Consider the following 15,164-nt stretch of genomic DNA (forward strand, 5'->3'; position numbering starts at 1 on the left):
GAAGATGATAGCACTAAGCAACTGCATCTCAGGCTTAAACTCCATCTGCATCACAGAAGGATCTCAGTAGAAAACGTCACATCATGGGTCACTTACACAGCACAACTACAGAAGTTTCAGTGATTTATTTTCTGATATAGCCTCCAACACAAAATACAATTTTTTTTTAAGACCACACACCTAAACTCACATATGAGCCACTTTTGACAAATGCCCCTCACCAAAAAAAAAACCCCAAACAAATAATTTTATTTTGCTAGTTTTGTCTCAAAAAAGCAATAGCATCTTTGAAAGGAACATTGTATAAAATCTAGATTAAAAACCACAAAGGTATTTATATACCTCAATAAATTGGTAACAATATTTAAGATATTATCACTACTGAAAACCAGTATTGTTTGAGAGCTGTTCTCATTGTGGTCTACAACTAACATCTTTGCAAAATTTGGTAATAAATCAATTCATATCGTTGAAAACCAGATAATTCTCAATTTTCAAGAAACGTGAAATGGCTATTTTGCATCTGTAAGGACTAGGAGACTATCGAGTGAAATAACTAGTGTCTGCATTTCTGTTTCTGCTGGTTTTCCTATATGCCCATTTAGGCAATTCTCAGAATCAGATTGGAATATGCGATTCTGCATCTTTCCACTTTCACCTATGCTCAGTCCAACTGCTAGGGAAGTCTGTGCACTTGCCTGATATCCTCTATAAATACTTCAGACTGGCAGCTGTCCTTCCATAACTCCATAGCTTTAGTTCAAATCTATCTTCAGTCCTTCCCTTGGTAAGAAGCATCTATGGTGCAAGGAACTAATGCAAAGAAAACACAAAATTGGTCAGGAAGAACTTTTGATGGACTGAAAATAAACATGACTGAGGGTTGTCATCTGCTTCCTCATGTCTTTCCAACTCAGAGTGAACATCTCAAAAGTTAGTCTGAAAAAATGTAATAGCTTAAAAATCAGGCTCCTAGATGGTTAAAACCACAAGAGATCCTTAGCATATGAGTCACTTTTACAGACATTAGGTCATGTTCATCGAATCATTTAAACATGAAGAACCAGCCCTTGTGTAACTCCATGTCAAAGGAGCTGGTTTTACCTGCAGTGAGGCTAGTTCCATGTCTTGCTAAAATTAGCCCCTGCTCCTTCTTAGAAGTACTACCTTTTTTTCCTCTCCCAAGCATAACATTTTAAGCTATACAGAACTAAAATTACAATTTTTGTCTAAATTTAAATACAAAAACTGTCTCACCAAGTCCAGACTATAATACACTAAGGGTAATAAGCACCAGTAATACACTAAGGAATTCCATTTTTCTTTTGTGCAACAGAACTCAACAATTCAAGAAGTAAGGGCTAGAAATGTGTTCAAATGCTCTTTCTCCGAGGGAGCTCTTTCTCAGCCTCCACGGAGAACATCCATCACTTCGCAGTCTGACCTGCATGATTTGCACCAGCAGTATTAAAAAAGTGAACAATGTGTCAAATTTTGGAAGTTCTCCTTGCATGAATAACTTTGTGAGCAATATCTATGCTGTTTTGAAGTGAATGTATGCCAGAGAACCCTATAACTAAAACTAAAGTTTAGCCAATACATATTTGTTCCCACAGAATTCAAAAGACAAAACTCCTATTGACTGCGAAGAAACCCACTCATTATCCAAAAGTTTGTATTTACAATCTGTTTCAAAGGAGCTCCTCCCTTCTTTTCTCCTATTTTCTCTTACCTTTTTAATATCTTCTGTTCTTTTTTATGTTTTGCACAATGAGGGAGGAAATAATTATATGCCTCTCTGGTGACAACTGGTACTTCTCCTCCTCTTGCAAATGGAAACAGCAACTAATTCCCCTGCTAATATTTACTTGTGGTACGTATCATTCTCCTCTCCGTCAGCTTATTCGCAATAAAAAGTGAGGGAATAAAAATGATTATGTTGTTCCTTGAGACATTTATTTACGAATAGAACATTTTTAGACACTTAAAATTAAGGTGGGGTTTTTTGTTTGTTTGTTTTGGGTTTTTTTTGGGGGGGTTTGTTTTGGGTTTGTTTTTTTTTTTTTTACTTTGAGAAAGATCATTCTAGATCACTGAAGTGATATACTGCAAAGCTTAGGTTAAAGTAAAACAACTACTTCGGGGGAGAAAAATATGTCCACACAAATGACATTACTATTCAACCATTTTACTTCAGTCACATACATAGCTATTCTACACTGACTAATCTCAAATATTCATGCGATCAAATTTTATTGGCATCAACAGTTACGGAAGGTGAATTGCAGAGTCGCATGCAGGAGCATTCATAAAAGCAACATTTTAGAATCACATGTGGGAGAGTTCACACAAAGTCTACCACAGTTATAGGTTAAAATCCACTAGGCTTAATTTGTTCCATTAACTTTGATGAGACAGCATATCGCAGTCTGTTTACTACTTTTACAGGAACAGGAAGAGATCACATTTTCCAGATGTAGTTCTTCAACTCTGTGAATTATCATCAAGGTTTGCCATTTGCATTATTCAGAGCTGCACACATTCCGCTCCTGTTTCATTGATCAAGTCAGTCTTTGGACTGTAAAAAAATTACGAATAACGGATTTGCAGTTTTTTGCTTTACAATTCACTAGAACAAGAAATAGTTGTTGACACGTACACAATTTTATTTTAAGGATACGGCAATCACAATGACAGAAACAGAACCATTACTTTAATACTGTAAGCTTTCCTCTGGAAACGGACTTGCACACAGTTAGATCTGAAAGTATTTTAAATGATATCTTGGGGGAAAACACAGCAAACCTTAAATATATTAACTTCAAACTTTATGTGCTTATCTCCTCTTTTTGGTAGCTGGTGGCAGTTAAAGCTCTTCAAAGTCATGGCCACTTGTATTCATTGCTTCAGGGTGCATTACCCTTCCCATGAATAACACAGTACCTGTGGAAAAAGTGGGAAGGGAGGAAGGGAAGGAAAGATGTCAGAACTGAAAGGAAAAGTTGAGGTTATAAGATGACAAATACTGATGATAAATTCTAGAGCATGTGGTGCACAATTTTTGTAGGAATGTATGTCTCAGAGAACTTGATAGCCATGAAAGGCAATGGATCAACAGCCCTAGAGAAGAGGACCTCTTTGTATTCAGAACCGATACAGTACAGAGAAGAACAGTGAATCCTCTGCATTTCAGTGCCCTCTGAAAGGCTCGATTCTGAAGGCTTGATTGAAAACCCACCAGAAATCAACACACAGGTTCACTTTCATGTCAGTGGTTCTGATGAAGGCTCATGAAGTACTGCCTCTGATGTCAAGCGATTATGACACAGTACTGGTTTCTAGGCTGGGGGGCTCCAAAGACAGCAGCTAACCTTAACTGAAGCATGAACACCTAATCAGAGTAGCCTTTGTGATCACTTCTGACCCGCACACACATGAGCTGCTCGACAATGTTCCTCACAGAATTAAAAGTGAGCCCCAGAAGCCACCACACCAATCAGTTAACAATTATTAATAGATAGATACTTTGAGTTCACAGATTCACTCCACATTAGAGCATGCAACCCACAACAAGGAATTCTCTATATGAATACTGCTCCCCTACGCTATTTAAGCACCATTTATATCTTTCCCATTTTATACATTTCTATCTAACCTGTTTAAACACAGTAATCAATCATGAGCACTTAGGGTATTCTTGAGAATAAGAGTAACCATCACAGATTTTTTTCAAAAGGTCTCTAACCTTAGATTTCTAGATTGGTAACGAGCTTTCAGGCTTTAACTACAGTTGTTGGAAATTACTCTTTCTACATGCAAAATCAAGGCCCGTGCAACATTAAGAACCGCCCCCAGGCTACCAAGCTCTACTCTGTTCTGATTTAAACTTTTCTTTTTGGGGAGATTTTTGTATATCGAGTAGGGAAAAGGGCAGATACCCTCCTCGAGACACATTTTTGCTTAATTATGTGTCAACAACAGCAAGAATACTTTGGTCAAAAAAACCCCTAAGAATTGGTATCACGCCTTGCACACAAGTGACCCTACCTAGCTAGACTATAAGTATTACTGCAATCTAAATGATTTAATAAACATTGATACCTACGATGGGAATCTCAAATACTGAAAAAACCTGTCAAACTGAACCTACCAGAGTTTGCTTGTAGAACGTGTAAGATAACACAACACACAGACCCATATGACAGTCTGTTTTGTCACCTAGTCACATCCACACCATTAAGACAAATTACAAATATGAACCTAAGGAATTACTTAATCATTGCCCATTTTGCTAGTGAGTGCTGTTCTCATCCTTTGCCTGCCACAGAACACTTCAAGAGCACAACAGAATTATTCATAGCTGTAATATCTGTCCATTATGCAAATAATTTGATACCGGGAACATCTCTCACTGGTCTTACTACAGCCAAGCTCTTAGGGAATACAATGATTATGGATATTCAGGGCAGTAACACTGTGTTCTCTGAAGAAAAATGGTGAATTTTTCTTCCCCAGGGTTTTTAGTCATGTAATTATGAATATTTTTCAGGATTATGTCAGATTTTGGTGTCTTACTTGGAGAAACATTAAGGGTACATAGAAAAGGTCAGTCTTTCAATATTAGGTATTTTAAGACAAATCAAGGAAAATTCATAACACAAGGCCAGTTCATCAATGAAAATACGCAATTTTCTTTTGTACACTTGATGACATATGTGAAAAATGTGGAAGAGTCTGCAATATTCTCACCTGTTCTTCTGTTTCTGACCAAAAAGAAAAAGGGATGATCAACTATAACTTGAGGATACAGCACTGCCATTCTGCTAATGGCAATCATTCCTAAAGGAAAAAGAACATAGGCAACTTGTTAAATATCACTGCACGTTCTCTTTCATGAGAGACAACTTGTGAAGCTCATGAGTAGACGCTGAAGTCCCACACTCTCAGCACTAAGCGTCGCCAAGAAATAGCATGAAAAAATCTAACTGAAAATGAGAGAGACCTACAGAGTAATTGCATGCCTATTTATGCTTTAAGAATGATTAACAATGGAGAGTGGCACAATTTCCCAGGCTGAGGGAGCAGCTTATAAATTTTAAGATCCAGAACCTTAAGAGGAGTTATGACTCCCGCTCACGTGTACAAAGAAAATGCATTACGTTAGACAGCACTGCTGACCTGTTTTAAACAGCTCCACGCCTGCAGTTGATAGTAAAAGGTAACCCTTAATAACTATGGAATATGCAACAACTAAATGGGCTGATCTCGCAAATTTTAGCTTGAGTCTTTAAATAATGCAGAGGTTGAAAGTAAAATTAACTGGGAATCAGTTGGAATTTGGCTCTGTTGTTTTTATTTGGATTTCTCCAGGATATTATTATTATTTCCCAGTGTTTCAATTACTTTTACATTTTCATTGCACTGTTAATAAAGACTCATGTATGCCAGTAATCTCTGTCCATATTAATGTTACAATTCAACCCAGTTACTGATATTCATGACCAGGGAAGCCATTCTTCCTTGCCTCAAGGACTGGTACAAGTAGAGGCAATTAGAAATCACCTAATGATACATATTGGCAACTAATGTAACTTATTTTCAGGAAAAGCATGTGACAACCAAGTAAACCAGCCAGCTGGCCTCCTAGCATTAATAGGGGCCAGCCATGTTTTTGCGTTTAGCGCTTCCCATCTTGCATCTCTGTATACAAGCTTATTAAAATGCAATTTCAACAACAACTTTCAACTCCTTCTAACTATTCTGGATCAAATGCCTCTGACCATCTCAATTAACAGATCAAAAATCACAAATGCTTAAGTTCCATAAAGAAAATATAAATTGCAGTCTGTACCCTTGTGACAATCAGAAGCAAAATAAGGAAGAAGAGGTTTTCCATGAGAGGATGCTCAAAATTCTTTGTGAAACACATCATGTTAAAAAAATGCTAACTCTTTTCATTTCCAGAATTCTCTTCTGAAAAGCAGTATACTTGCCATGCTGTCTTCATGCTACATGCTATTTAGCTTTCCTGGCTGTACAGCAAGTCAGTTTTAAAAAATTAATTAACATAGAATAACCAGACATTTGATTTAGTTTTTAGTTCTGCTTTTCAGGCAGGTACCTGAGGCAGCAGCAGCTTCTGATCCTTCCTCATTAACTTCTAGAAATGCCTTGTGAAATGCCTTTGCAAGGTAAAGTTCTTTGTTATCTGGAGAGGAAAAGGAAACATACTTCAAGTGGCTCAACAGTAAGATTGAAGTATTTAAAAAAAACACAAACCCAAAAAACCCCAAAACAAACACTGCCAAAACCCCCAACACTATTATCCACCTTCTATACCAAGTAGGGAAGGATAAGAGCTTTGTGCATAGGAGTTGCATTAAAATACCTTCTGCCTATATTTTAATAGCACCATTTACCTCGCTTAAACTTGCGGTGCTCTCCTTCACTATGGCTATTAAAATAGCTCGGCACTGGCTAGAGCACCAGTATACCAGACAGTAAAAGACAGTCCTTGAACACAAGATTTTAAACGCAACCATTGGGAACAAGGATTATGACATTATATGGCAAATACTTATACATAAAGAATTTTATTTCCGCATTAGGTGCAATATAGACTTCCTCCAGGAAAATTAGGTATTTTCTTTCTTCTTGTCATTATATTTAAAAGAAGCTGAAGACAAATATTTATTGCAAAAACCACCACAGAACTAGGTTTTTTCAGTCTTGTTTGTTTTCCATCCTTCTTTGTCAGCATTTTAATTTTGGTCCAAGCCTACTCCTGCTTAAGCCAGTGGATGTTTCATTACTTGTCTTCAGTGGCTAAATGATCAGACCTATTGGAATACTCAGCATCCTGCAGGAAGCAAGACACGTAACACCATTTAATCTGTTTGACTAAGTTTCATCAGAAAGACATAACAAGGATTAGACATACATTTATTGTACCTGCATAAAATCCACAGCAATGACAGAGCACAACCGGCAGTTAAGACAGGAATAAAAGCTTTCTCAACAGGGAGATACACAACCATGAAAATCTAATCTAACCACCCCAGTGAGACAGCTATACCACTTTGCATTTCTGATCTTTCACAAAGTGTTCAACACCAAAACTAGCTGAAGGCTGACTAAGGAGGGAAAGCTTGGGACTGTTCATCTAATTGCTACTCATTTATTTTGGCTCTCACAGTGCCAGCCACTAGTTCTAATACTAATGCAAGCCAAAACCACAAGAGACAGCAGTTTCAAATGTCTCTCCCCAGCAGATCTCATTACTGCTACATACACTCAGAACAGAAGCAAACCTCCTAGTTCAGCTGCTTAACTTAAATCTCACCAACAAAAGCCCCAAATCATTCCCTTTGGGATTGTGTGTAGTACAACATATACTAGATTGCTAACTGTTGTACTAGTTCTAGGCTTCAGTTCCAAGCCTTCAGGGATGCTATCTTGAAAGCTAGGATAAAGTTTCCAGTATGTTACTTTAAAACATGAGACATGCAGCATCTACTTATCTTAAACACTAAGCACAACTCTCACAGCTTTTGTCTCCTTAGCTGTTAACAGAAAGGCCACCTGAAAACACAATGTGGTTGCATTCCAACACTAACATCACCTTTAAGCCTCAAGCATTACCTGCAAAAAATAAATCACAACTAACTAAATACTACAATCGTGTTAAATAGTCATCCCCTAAAGTTTCCACTCCATTATGGACCCCTTAAGACTCAAGTTCTCAAAAAATGTTTTGGAACAAACACTGGATGTGCAAGAACATTTACATATCCATGATAACGGATAGATACCTAAGGCAAAAAGGGTGACAGATCCATGCACATCAGTAATTCCTATTGTGCATGTCTCACGTTACGTGTGTGCTGCCTTTGTAAACATGTCGGTTAACAGGATTCTTGGTAAGTTTATTGGTTTATTCTGCAAATTCTACCTTCCGGGCAGCTGTATTTTGCTATCCTTGCCTGAGACCATTTCAAAGCTCTATTGAGCATTTGAGCTGTATGGCACATACCAAAAGAAATCAATAACTTTGCAGCCTTTATAGAAAAATGCTGGTTTGGGGTTCCTTATCTTAAAGCCAAAAAAATTTTTAGGTTTAATAACAAAGAAATACCCACTTAGCCTAATCATGTATTTTGATCACTTTTTTTTTTAATCACAACACTTAACCCTGCTCCTGTGACCGGTAATATTTACAGTAATACTCTGTATTTTCATCCTGAATGCTTTATTTTGCATAGTGTGGTGGTGCTTACGGTACACTGAGGTATATTTCTGGTCAGAACACTTAGCACCTCAGAAGATTGGTCTTCATCTGGTGAGCTTATAGACCCTAATTCAGATAGCATAAACATTGCTAACATTTACCATCAGGTAGAATAGTAGGCCTACTTGTAAATCTATTCATGATCTGAGTATGAAAAAAACCCAACAATATTTTGTTAAGTTGACAGGAATACAAGTGCCACTGCAGATGAGACCAGTATGTCCAATTAGTCTAGCACACTGCTCCAGCTATAGTATTATTGTTGCTTCAGAGCAAGATATAAGCAGCCTTACAGATGAAAACTACAGCACAACTTACAAAAGAAAAAGATCCTCTCACCCAGCATGTGCCTTATACCCTAAACCAAGTTTCTAATCCACAAAATAGATAGAATATATAAAATATATAGAATATATATTCACTGCAGTGTAGACGGTTTTGATTGCTCTGAAGCAATTTTTTTTTAATCCCAGCAATCTCATGACCTCAAGAAATACCTAGCAAAGATCTCTGTGGTTAAGTTTTCCATAAGAGAAGTACTTTCTATTTGGTTTCAACTTGTGGCCTTTCACTTCTTTGGATATCATTGTCCTTGGATGGTGAAAAGAGCAATTCCACATCCCAATTTACTTTCTCTAGACTCTTCTCTTCATATTGCTACTATCACATCCCTCTCATTCATCTCTCCCTGAAGTGAATGAATTTATTTTCATATCGAAGCATAATGTTGTAACCTAGTGTTCAAGCATTCTTCTCTTTGTTCTATTTTATGATTGTCAGATCACTGACTGCAATACTTTAAAATCATACACATCTTGCCATACATCTTTCCTTTATGGCTTTCAGTGTGGATAAGGTGGGGCTTACCTGAGTACCTACTACCATGTCGTTTTTCTCTAGTAGTTTCTTTGAATCTGGATTTTCATAAGAACCAACCTGATTTGATTGTTAGCACCCCAGAAAAGTCCCACAGAGATTTGGTTTAGGTTTAAGCTTTCTGCAGGACCCTAGCCTAGATACCCATTAATGTGTGGGAGTAATCTGAGGCTTACTTCTAATGTACGTGACTCCGTTAGCATCACATTTCATTTGTCATTACACTCCATATGCTTGCAAACTCCTACTCATAGCTGCCAACTGGTTGCTCTGCAAGTCTCATTTTAAAAAAGCATGCAGGTTTATTGGCTTTTCTAGCTTAGGTTGACCCAGAAAAATTATACCTACCTCAGTCAAGACTTCGAAGAACTATTTACTGGACTGGTGCTCTTCTAACTACTTTATATAGTGAAAGTAAGTCATTACGATTACTTCACTGCTTCCTGAAAAGCAGGTCACCCTGAGGTTAAAAGCAGTTGCCATTTAAGGCATTATACAACAGTAAGAAATATTATAATCATTTGAAAGGGAAGGAGAATTTTAATATTGAAATTAGTTCAAGGGTAAGTCCTAAGTGGTGTCAGAATACTCAAGTGGCAAGTTTACGTGCTGTGTAAATTATAAAATCCGAAATACCACAAGTTGTTTCAAGATTATTTTGAACACCTGATGGAATCAGAGATGCAAGTAAAACTGTCAAAGTCTTTTGCTGAAAGTGAGAGTCAGAATACATGCAACTAGACAGCCAAATAGGAATGTCCTCCTACTCACCTGTGTCAATTGACAAAGAACTTAATTTCTGTGAGAGAGTAACATTTAAAATGTGCATCCGGATTAACACTTTCTCTTTGGTTGCTCACAATCCAGACATCCCAGAAGGTAAAGCTGACTCGTCTATTTCCATTTTTCAGATTGAGTGCAAAAAGCAAAAAATTCTAAATATTGAAAAGTAAGTCTGTAATCCTGCAATTTGATTTACATCCACTAAACCCACATAGAATTTCACTGAACTCAACAATCTGTGCCTGGATCTGATTACAGGATTAGGGCCGTTGTTGAAATTGCAGAAGGCTTTCCTTGACAATAATCCAAAGGCAAGAGCAACAGGAGAGGGGGAGGAGAGTATTTTTAAACACAACAGAATTTCTCAAAAATCTCCTTAGTTTTTCTTTTATGATTCGTATCTTCCAAAATTAAAAGTGTCCAGACAACATTTTGTTCAAATATCTGCATTTAAGGTTTCATGAAGTGCCAAATTTTCCAGAGGGCTGACACTGAGAGGCATGTAAACTTCTGGCTTCAACTTCCCTGTTACCTGACATACTATTCAGGTATTTGCAAAAGCAAGCTTTCAACATTTTTCTTCATGATTTTTTTTCTTCCCCTTCCTCCTCCCTCCCCATTTCACATTGTAAAAATTAGAAATAGGAAACATATTTTGTATTTTAATTACTTAAAATTTCATCTCCATAGCATCAACAGCAGGTTTTTCATTAAAAATATTACTTCAAAAACATTTTCTTAATTTATAAATGACCTTTTCATCACCTGGTGGCACACGCCCTTTTAAGTGAAAAGCAAGAATGTTACAGTAAAACTCATGAATTCTCTCTAAACGCTGCTCTACATTACTTAATAAACAAGTTAATCTTTAAATGGCAGAGGAGTTAATTCAGTCATGCAAAACATGGTATTTTGATTTTGTACAGTACAATTGTCAAAAAAATAAAACTTTTAACAAGTCATTAGTCACATGGATTAAAACACAAGCAAGTTCCAATCTTTCTGCTAACCTTTCAACTACAGAATTAGTCTCTGATATATAGGTGAATTTTACATGAAATGAAGTAAGAGCCATGCACTGCCTTTGTGGTTCAATCTCCCCTGTGTATTTTCCATTCTCTTTAGTACTTTTCCTCAAGTAAATACTTTATGTATAGACCAGAAATTACTGGAAAGCTTACTTTTGTTTGGGGTGGCAGAGAAATTGAAGGTGTTTTTATTCAGAAAAATAATATTTTTTTTAAGAAGGATTTTTCATTTATTCAAATTCTTTTCACATTACCTAACTCCAGCTCTTCCCACAATTTCACTGGAAGAGTGAAAGCAGCAAAACAGTGGAATAAGCTACACGATATACTATAAAGAATATTTCAAACTTAGCAGAAGTGAAAAGGATATGAAAAATCACAAACATTTCTGCTGTAAATTTTAGAGGAAGGTTCACATCCATTACCACTATTTTGAATAAGCCACACAGGTGTAATTGCTTCCAGAGACAGACAATTAAGAACAGGTATTTGCCATCAGCTAAGGATCTATCTGGCTAATTAGGCAGTAACCCATAGAGCAGAAACACATACAGGGAACAGGATATAAGCATGAATTACAAGAACAATGGCAGCAATCACACTAGTGCATGCTTCTAGACAGAGAACAACTAGGTTTGCAAGAATTCAGGTCTAGACAGACCATGCTAAATACACTGCTTGCGTGGCTACTTTTGTTACACAAAACCGAAACAACTTCTCAGGCAAAGATGACTCAACTACCTTTTGTGCCACTTCAATACCTTTTAGGAGGTAATAAAAGCAGAAATATGTCATTTCCACATGAATTTCTAAATGTACTGGATATTTCAACTTCTGAAAATGAAGTGTTGACAACATGTTGAAATAGGCAAGCAGCATATGTGACTAAATTGCTTTTCTCTCAGAACTCTTTCTTTCCTGTGCTGCTTCTATACAGCAGGTATCTGGGGAGATGACTAATTGTACAACAGCTTAATGCTCTTAATGCTGTGAACAAATAGCCTCTAGAGATAAAAGATGACAACCCCCTTGCTGTGCGAATCTCATTTGCTATCAAGGCACTGAAGCCATATATTGCTCTAATGTGGATCTGCCTCTTGCATAGTATTACACTTTCTCTACATTTCTAATGACATCGAATTCTGAAATACTCGGAGTGAACTTCCCCAGGTCAAAATCCCCCACCCCACACACATACACTAATGGATTTTTCCCCTGCCCCAACTGCTCCTACAGTGAGCACATTCTTACATGATGCAAAAATCCCAAAGGATCAAAAAATTGCCAGCAGGTTTTTTTTTTTTTTTTCCATAAAACCACTTTGAAAAGCTTGTTGGTTATCTTTAGGTGATTTTAGTACTTCCTCATATGCCCTGAGAAACAACGCAAGGATCTCTTACCAGACATTGCGGTGAGGTCAGCGCTGCTGCTGAACAGCTCTGTAATTCCGAGACCTCTCCAGACATCTTTCAGATCAATTTCCTGTTCTACTGTGAACCTGGAGAACGTAATAGAGAATTACAAAAAGCCCAGAATGTAAGCAATACTTATTGTTATTAGAAGATTAAAATTTCTAGGTAATGACAATTGAAACACTGAGGTAAATAAAGCAGGAGAGGTAAAGTAGGAGATTTGGCACTGGTAGTATAGCGTAGCGACACCTTCTACAAAAATGCTTACAAACAGATTAGTTTACTTTCACAGGTGGATTTTTTTCTAATACAGAAGCAATCAAAAAGATGCTAATGGAATGTACAGTCCCTGACCATAAAACCTCAGTGCGAAATGATGTAGTGACTAATGTAAATGCTTACTTTTTATACAAAAGCTTTACTATAAAAACTGAATTTAATTGTACACATACTAGAATATCAAATAAGGCAAAGGACAGCACAAACTTGATAGACAGCTGTTGGCAAAGAAGAAGGAGGAAAGTAAGAAAGATACTCCATTTTTATTTAGACAGCAAAAACAAAAACCAGCAGTTATGAACACGAATATAATGCATTTCTGCCTCAACTTCTAATTACTCTGGTGGCAAAATTTTAATTGGGTTTTGACTGTGAGAAAAGAACAGGGAAAATGTTGTTAGGGCAAATGCACATGTGAGTACAACCTGGCAGGATTTCAGGGTTCACTTGCAAAGCCATGTTCTAGGCTATGTTGCTATGCTGGAAGGACAAATTGAGATTAATCCTGAGGGCAAGATTTAGAGCAAAAGCTCGTTCCATTTACAAAGGCTTCTTTTCAAACATTATAAAAGTTATGCCTGGTGTCAATAAGACAAAAAAGACTCAAGTCCTTAATGTATGACCAGAAACAGACGGAAAGCTGGAGAAACAAAGAAATATGTCATAATAATAATAAGAATGGCAGCCCCAACCAGAAAATACCAGAAGTCTACAGAGAAACACAAGAGACTAATTATAAATATTTGTTATGGGTGAGTTATGGGTTCTCTGTAGACTGACCAAACAAATTATTAGTGATTCAAGTTATGCTGACAGTGACTGGTTGTAACTGTACAACACAAAATATATAATCTATAAGGTGTTGTTACAGTTTCTCCAGCAAGCCATTCCGTCAGAAATAACTCTGCAATTACACTGCAGTCCTTAGTGAAGGGTCTTACCTGTGCTAGAACTGAAAATAAAATAAAATGTGCTTCTGTGCAATTTCTTGTAATAATTCTTTTTCAGGACTAAACCTCCTCGACTACATGGAGGAACATGTTCTTTTCAGAAGAAAGTATAGGCCAGAACTCTGAGCAGAGAACAGCCGATGAAGAGCTGAGATGTATGATACCTTGGCACATAGGTTTTAAGACTTGGCAGCTTGAAAAAGAATAATCTGGATATCAAAAGACACCTGGATAAGAGTCAAGTGGATCTTCCTCACTTACAACATTTACACAAAATGAGAAAAATCCAATACACAATGTACATTCATAATGAGCTTAGAAATGCCATAAGAAGCCAAAAATCTATGATAGAATAGAAATTAGTCATTACACAGATGAGAATTTTATGCAAGTTAAAATAAGATCTGGAGACAGTCCAGGATCGATAAATCACTGGTGGCACCGCAAGTCCAGATGAATTCCAGGATATGCCTGGAATAAAACCTCAAAAACTGATTCTTGTGATTTTATTGTTTTGGCAGTTCTCAAAAGAATCAGAAGAGACCAACAAAGATTTATGTACTGGAGGAACCTTATGGTGTTCTGGCATATTTTGCATCAGTCAGTGTGGCAGCATTTAAAAAAAAAAAAAAAGATGTCATTATCTTAATGAATGAGATGTAAGTACACAGACGAGATGACCTAAAAACTGCCAATAGGATTGTAGAAAGGGGAAATGTGTCCTGTTTTTTCTTCAAGAGGAATCATGACTCGCTTTCCTCTGAGAAAGCTGTGGACACTCACACTGGTCAAAAACTACAGGCAGGGAGCTCACAAGACCTTCTGCACAATTTTAGCTTTAAGCTGAGAGACAAATCTGCAAGTTGCTCATTCATTCAAATTTCCCACTGGCTCACAGGCTCCAACACTAGAGACTAGTTTTACTCTCACTACACACTTGTAATGTAAGTCCAGATCTATTTTAGAGACTTCAGCAAAAACCCTAAGAAAGATGACTTAAGACTTGATTCCTGATGCCAGAGTTAACTAGAGTTAAACAGTACAGAGGTTCTGTCTGTGCACATTGAATAAATATTTCCTTCTATGTTAAAACTAAACTATAACATTTTGAAAAAAACACATCCAACTGTACCTACCTTACAAACATGCAGAAAAGGCAAATTAGCATTAAAATGCATTTTGTAAAACTTTCAGAGTGGTGTATTTTTCCTTTTTTGTCTTTTATTTCACCATAATTAGTATTAAATGTATCAAGCTGTCAAGATAATTTAGCTATTAAGTAGTAACGTCAAACTAGTAAAGAGTATCAGGATAGGATATTAGCAAGAAAAGTCTGCATGAAAAGCAAAATTTGAGGTCACAAATAAGAAAAATAACTGCAAAAAATCATTTTTTCCAACTGCAGAGAATCACTATAAGATATAAATGGAAATCAGGTGGGTTTAAGTCTCTGGACCACTAGTCAGAAAATGCACTTATCTGCTAAGCGATGAATTGTGACCCAGAAAGAAAGCATGACAAAAGATGCTTTTGCATACTAATCAAGGAA

The 15,164-nt window shown here is 36.8% G+C and overlaps 1 protein-coding gene across 6 annotated transcripts in view; it reads right to left on the minus strand.

Annotated features, from left to right (window-relative positions):
• Positions 1–110: 110 nt before the first annotated feature.
• Positions 111–15,164, minus strand: part of SERPINI1 (serpin family I member 1) — a 61,402-nt gene continuing 46,348 nt past the window's right edge. For 4 of the 6 annotated variants that reach the window (XM_075157435.1, XM_075157436.1, XM_075157437.1 and 1 more), the window contains 4 exons: positions 12,375–12,472; positions 6,122–6,208; positions 4,750–4,839; positions 111–2,943 (listed from right to left, as the gene is read on the minus strand). In XM_075157435.1, the coding sequence (XP_075013536.1) occupies positions 2,867–2,943; positions 4,750–4,839; positions 6,122–6,208; positions 12,375–12,472 (352 nt within the window). In that variant the 3' untranslated portion in view covers positions 111–2,866. The remainder of the gene's footprint in view (positions 2,944–4,749; positions 4,840–6,121; positions 6,209–12,374; positions 12,473–15,164) is intronic. The other 2 variants (XR_012674698.1, XR_012674696.1) reach the window with 1 other exon arrangement.

The sequence above is a fragment of the Calonectris borealis genome, chromosome 9, assembly GCF_964195595.1.
Source record: "Calonectris borealis chromosome 9, bCalBor7.hap1.2, whole genome shotgun sequence".
NCBI lineage: Eukaryota > Metazoa > Chordata > Aves > Procellariiformes > Procellariidae > Calonectris > Calonectris borealis.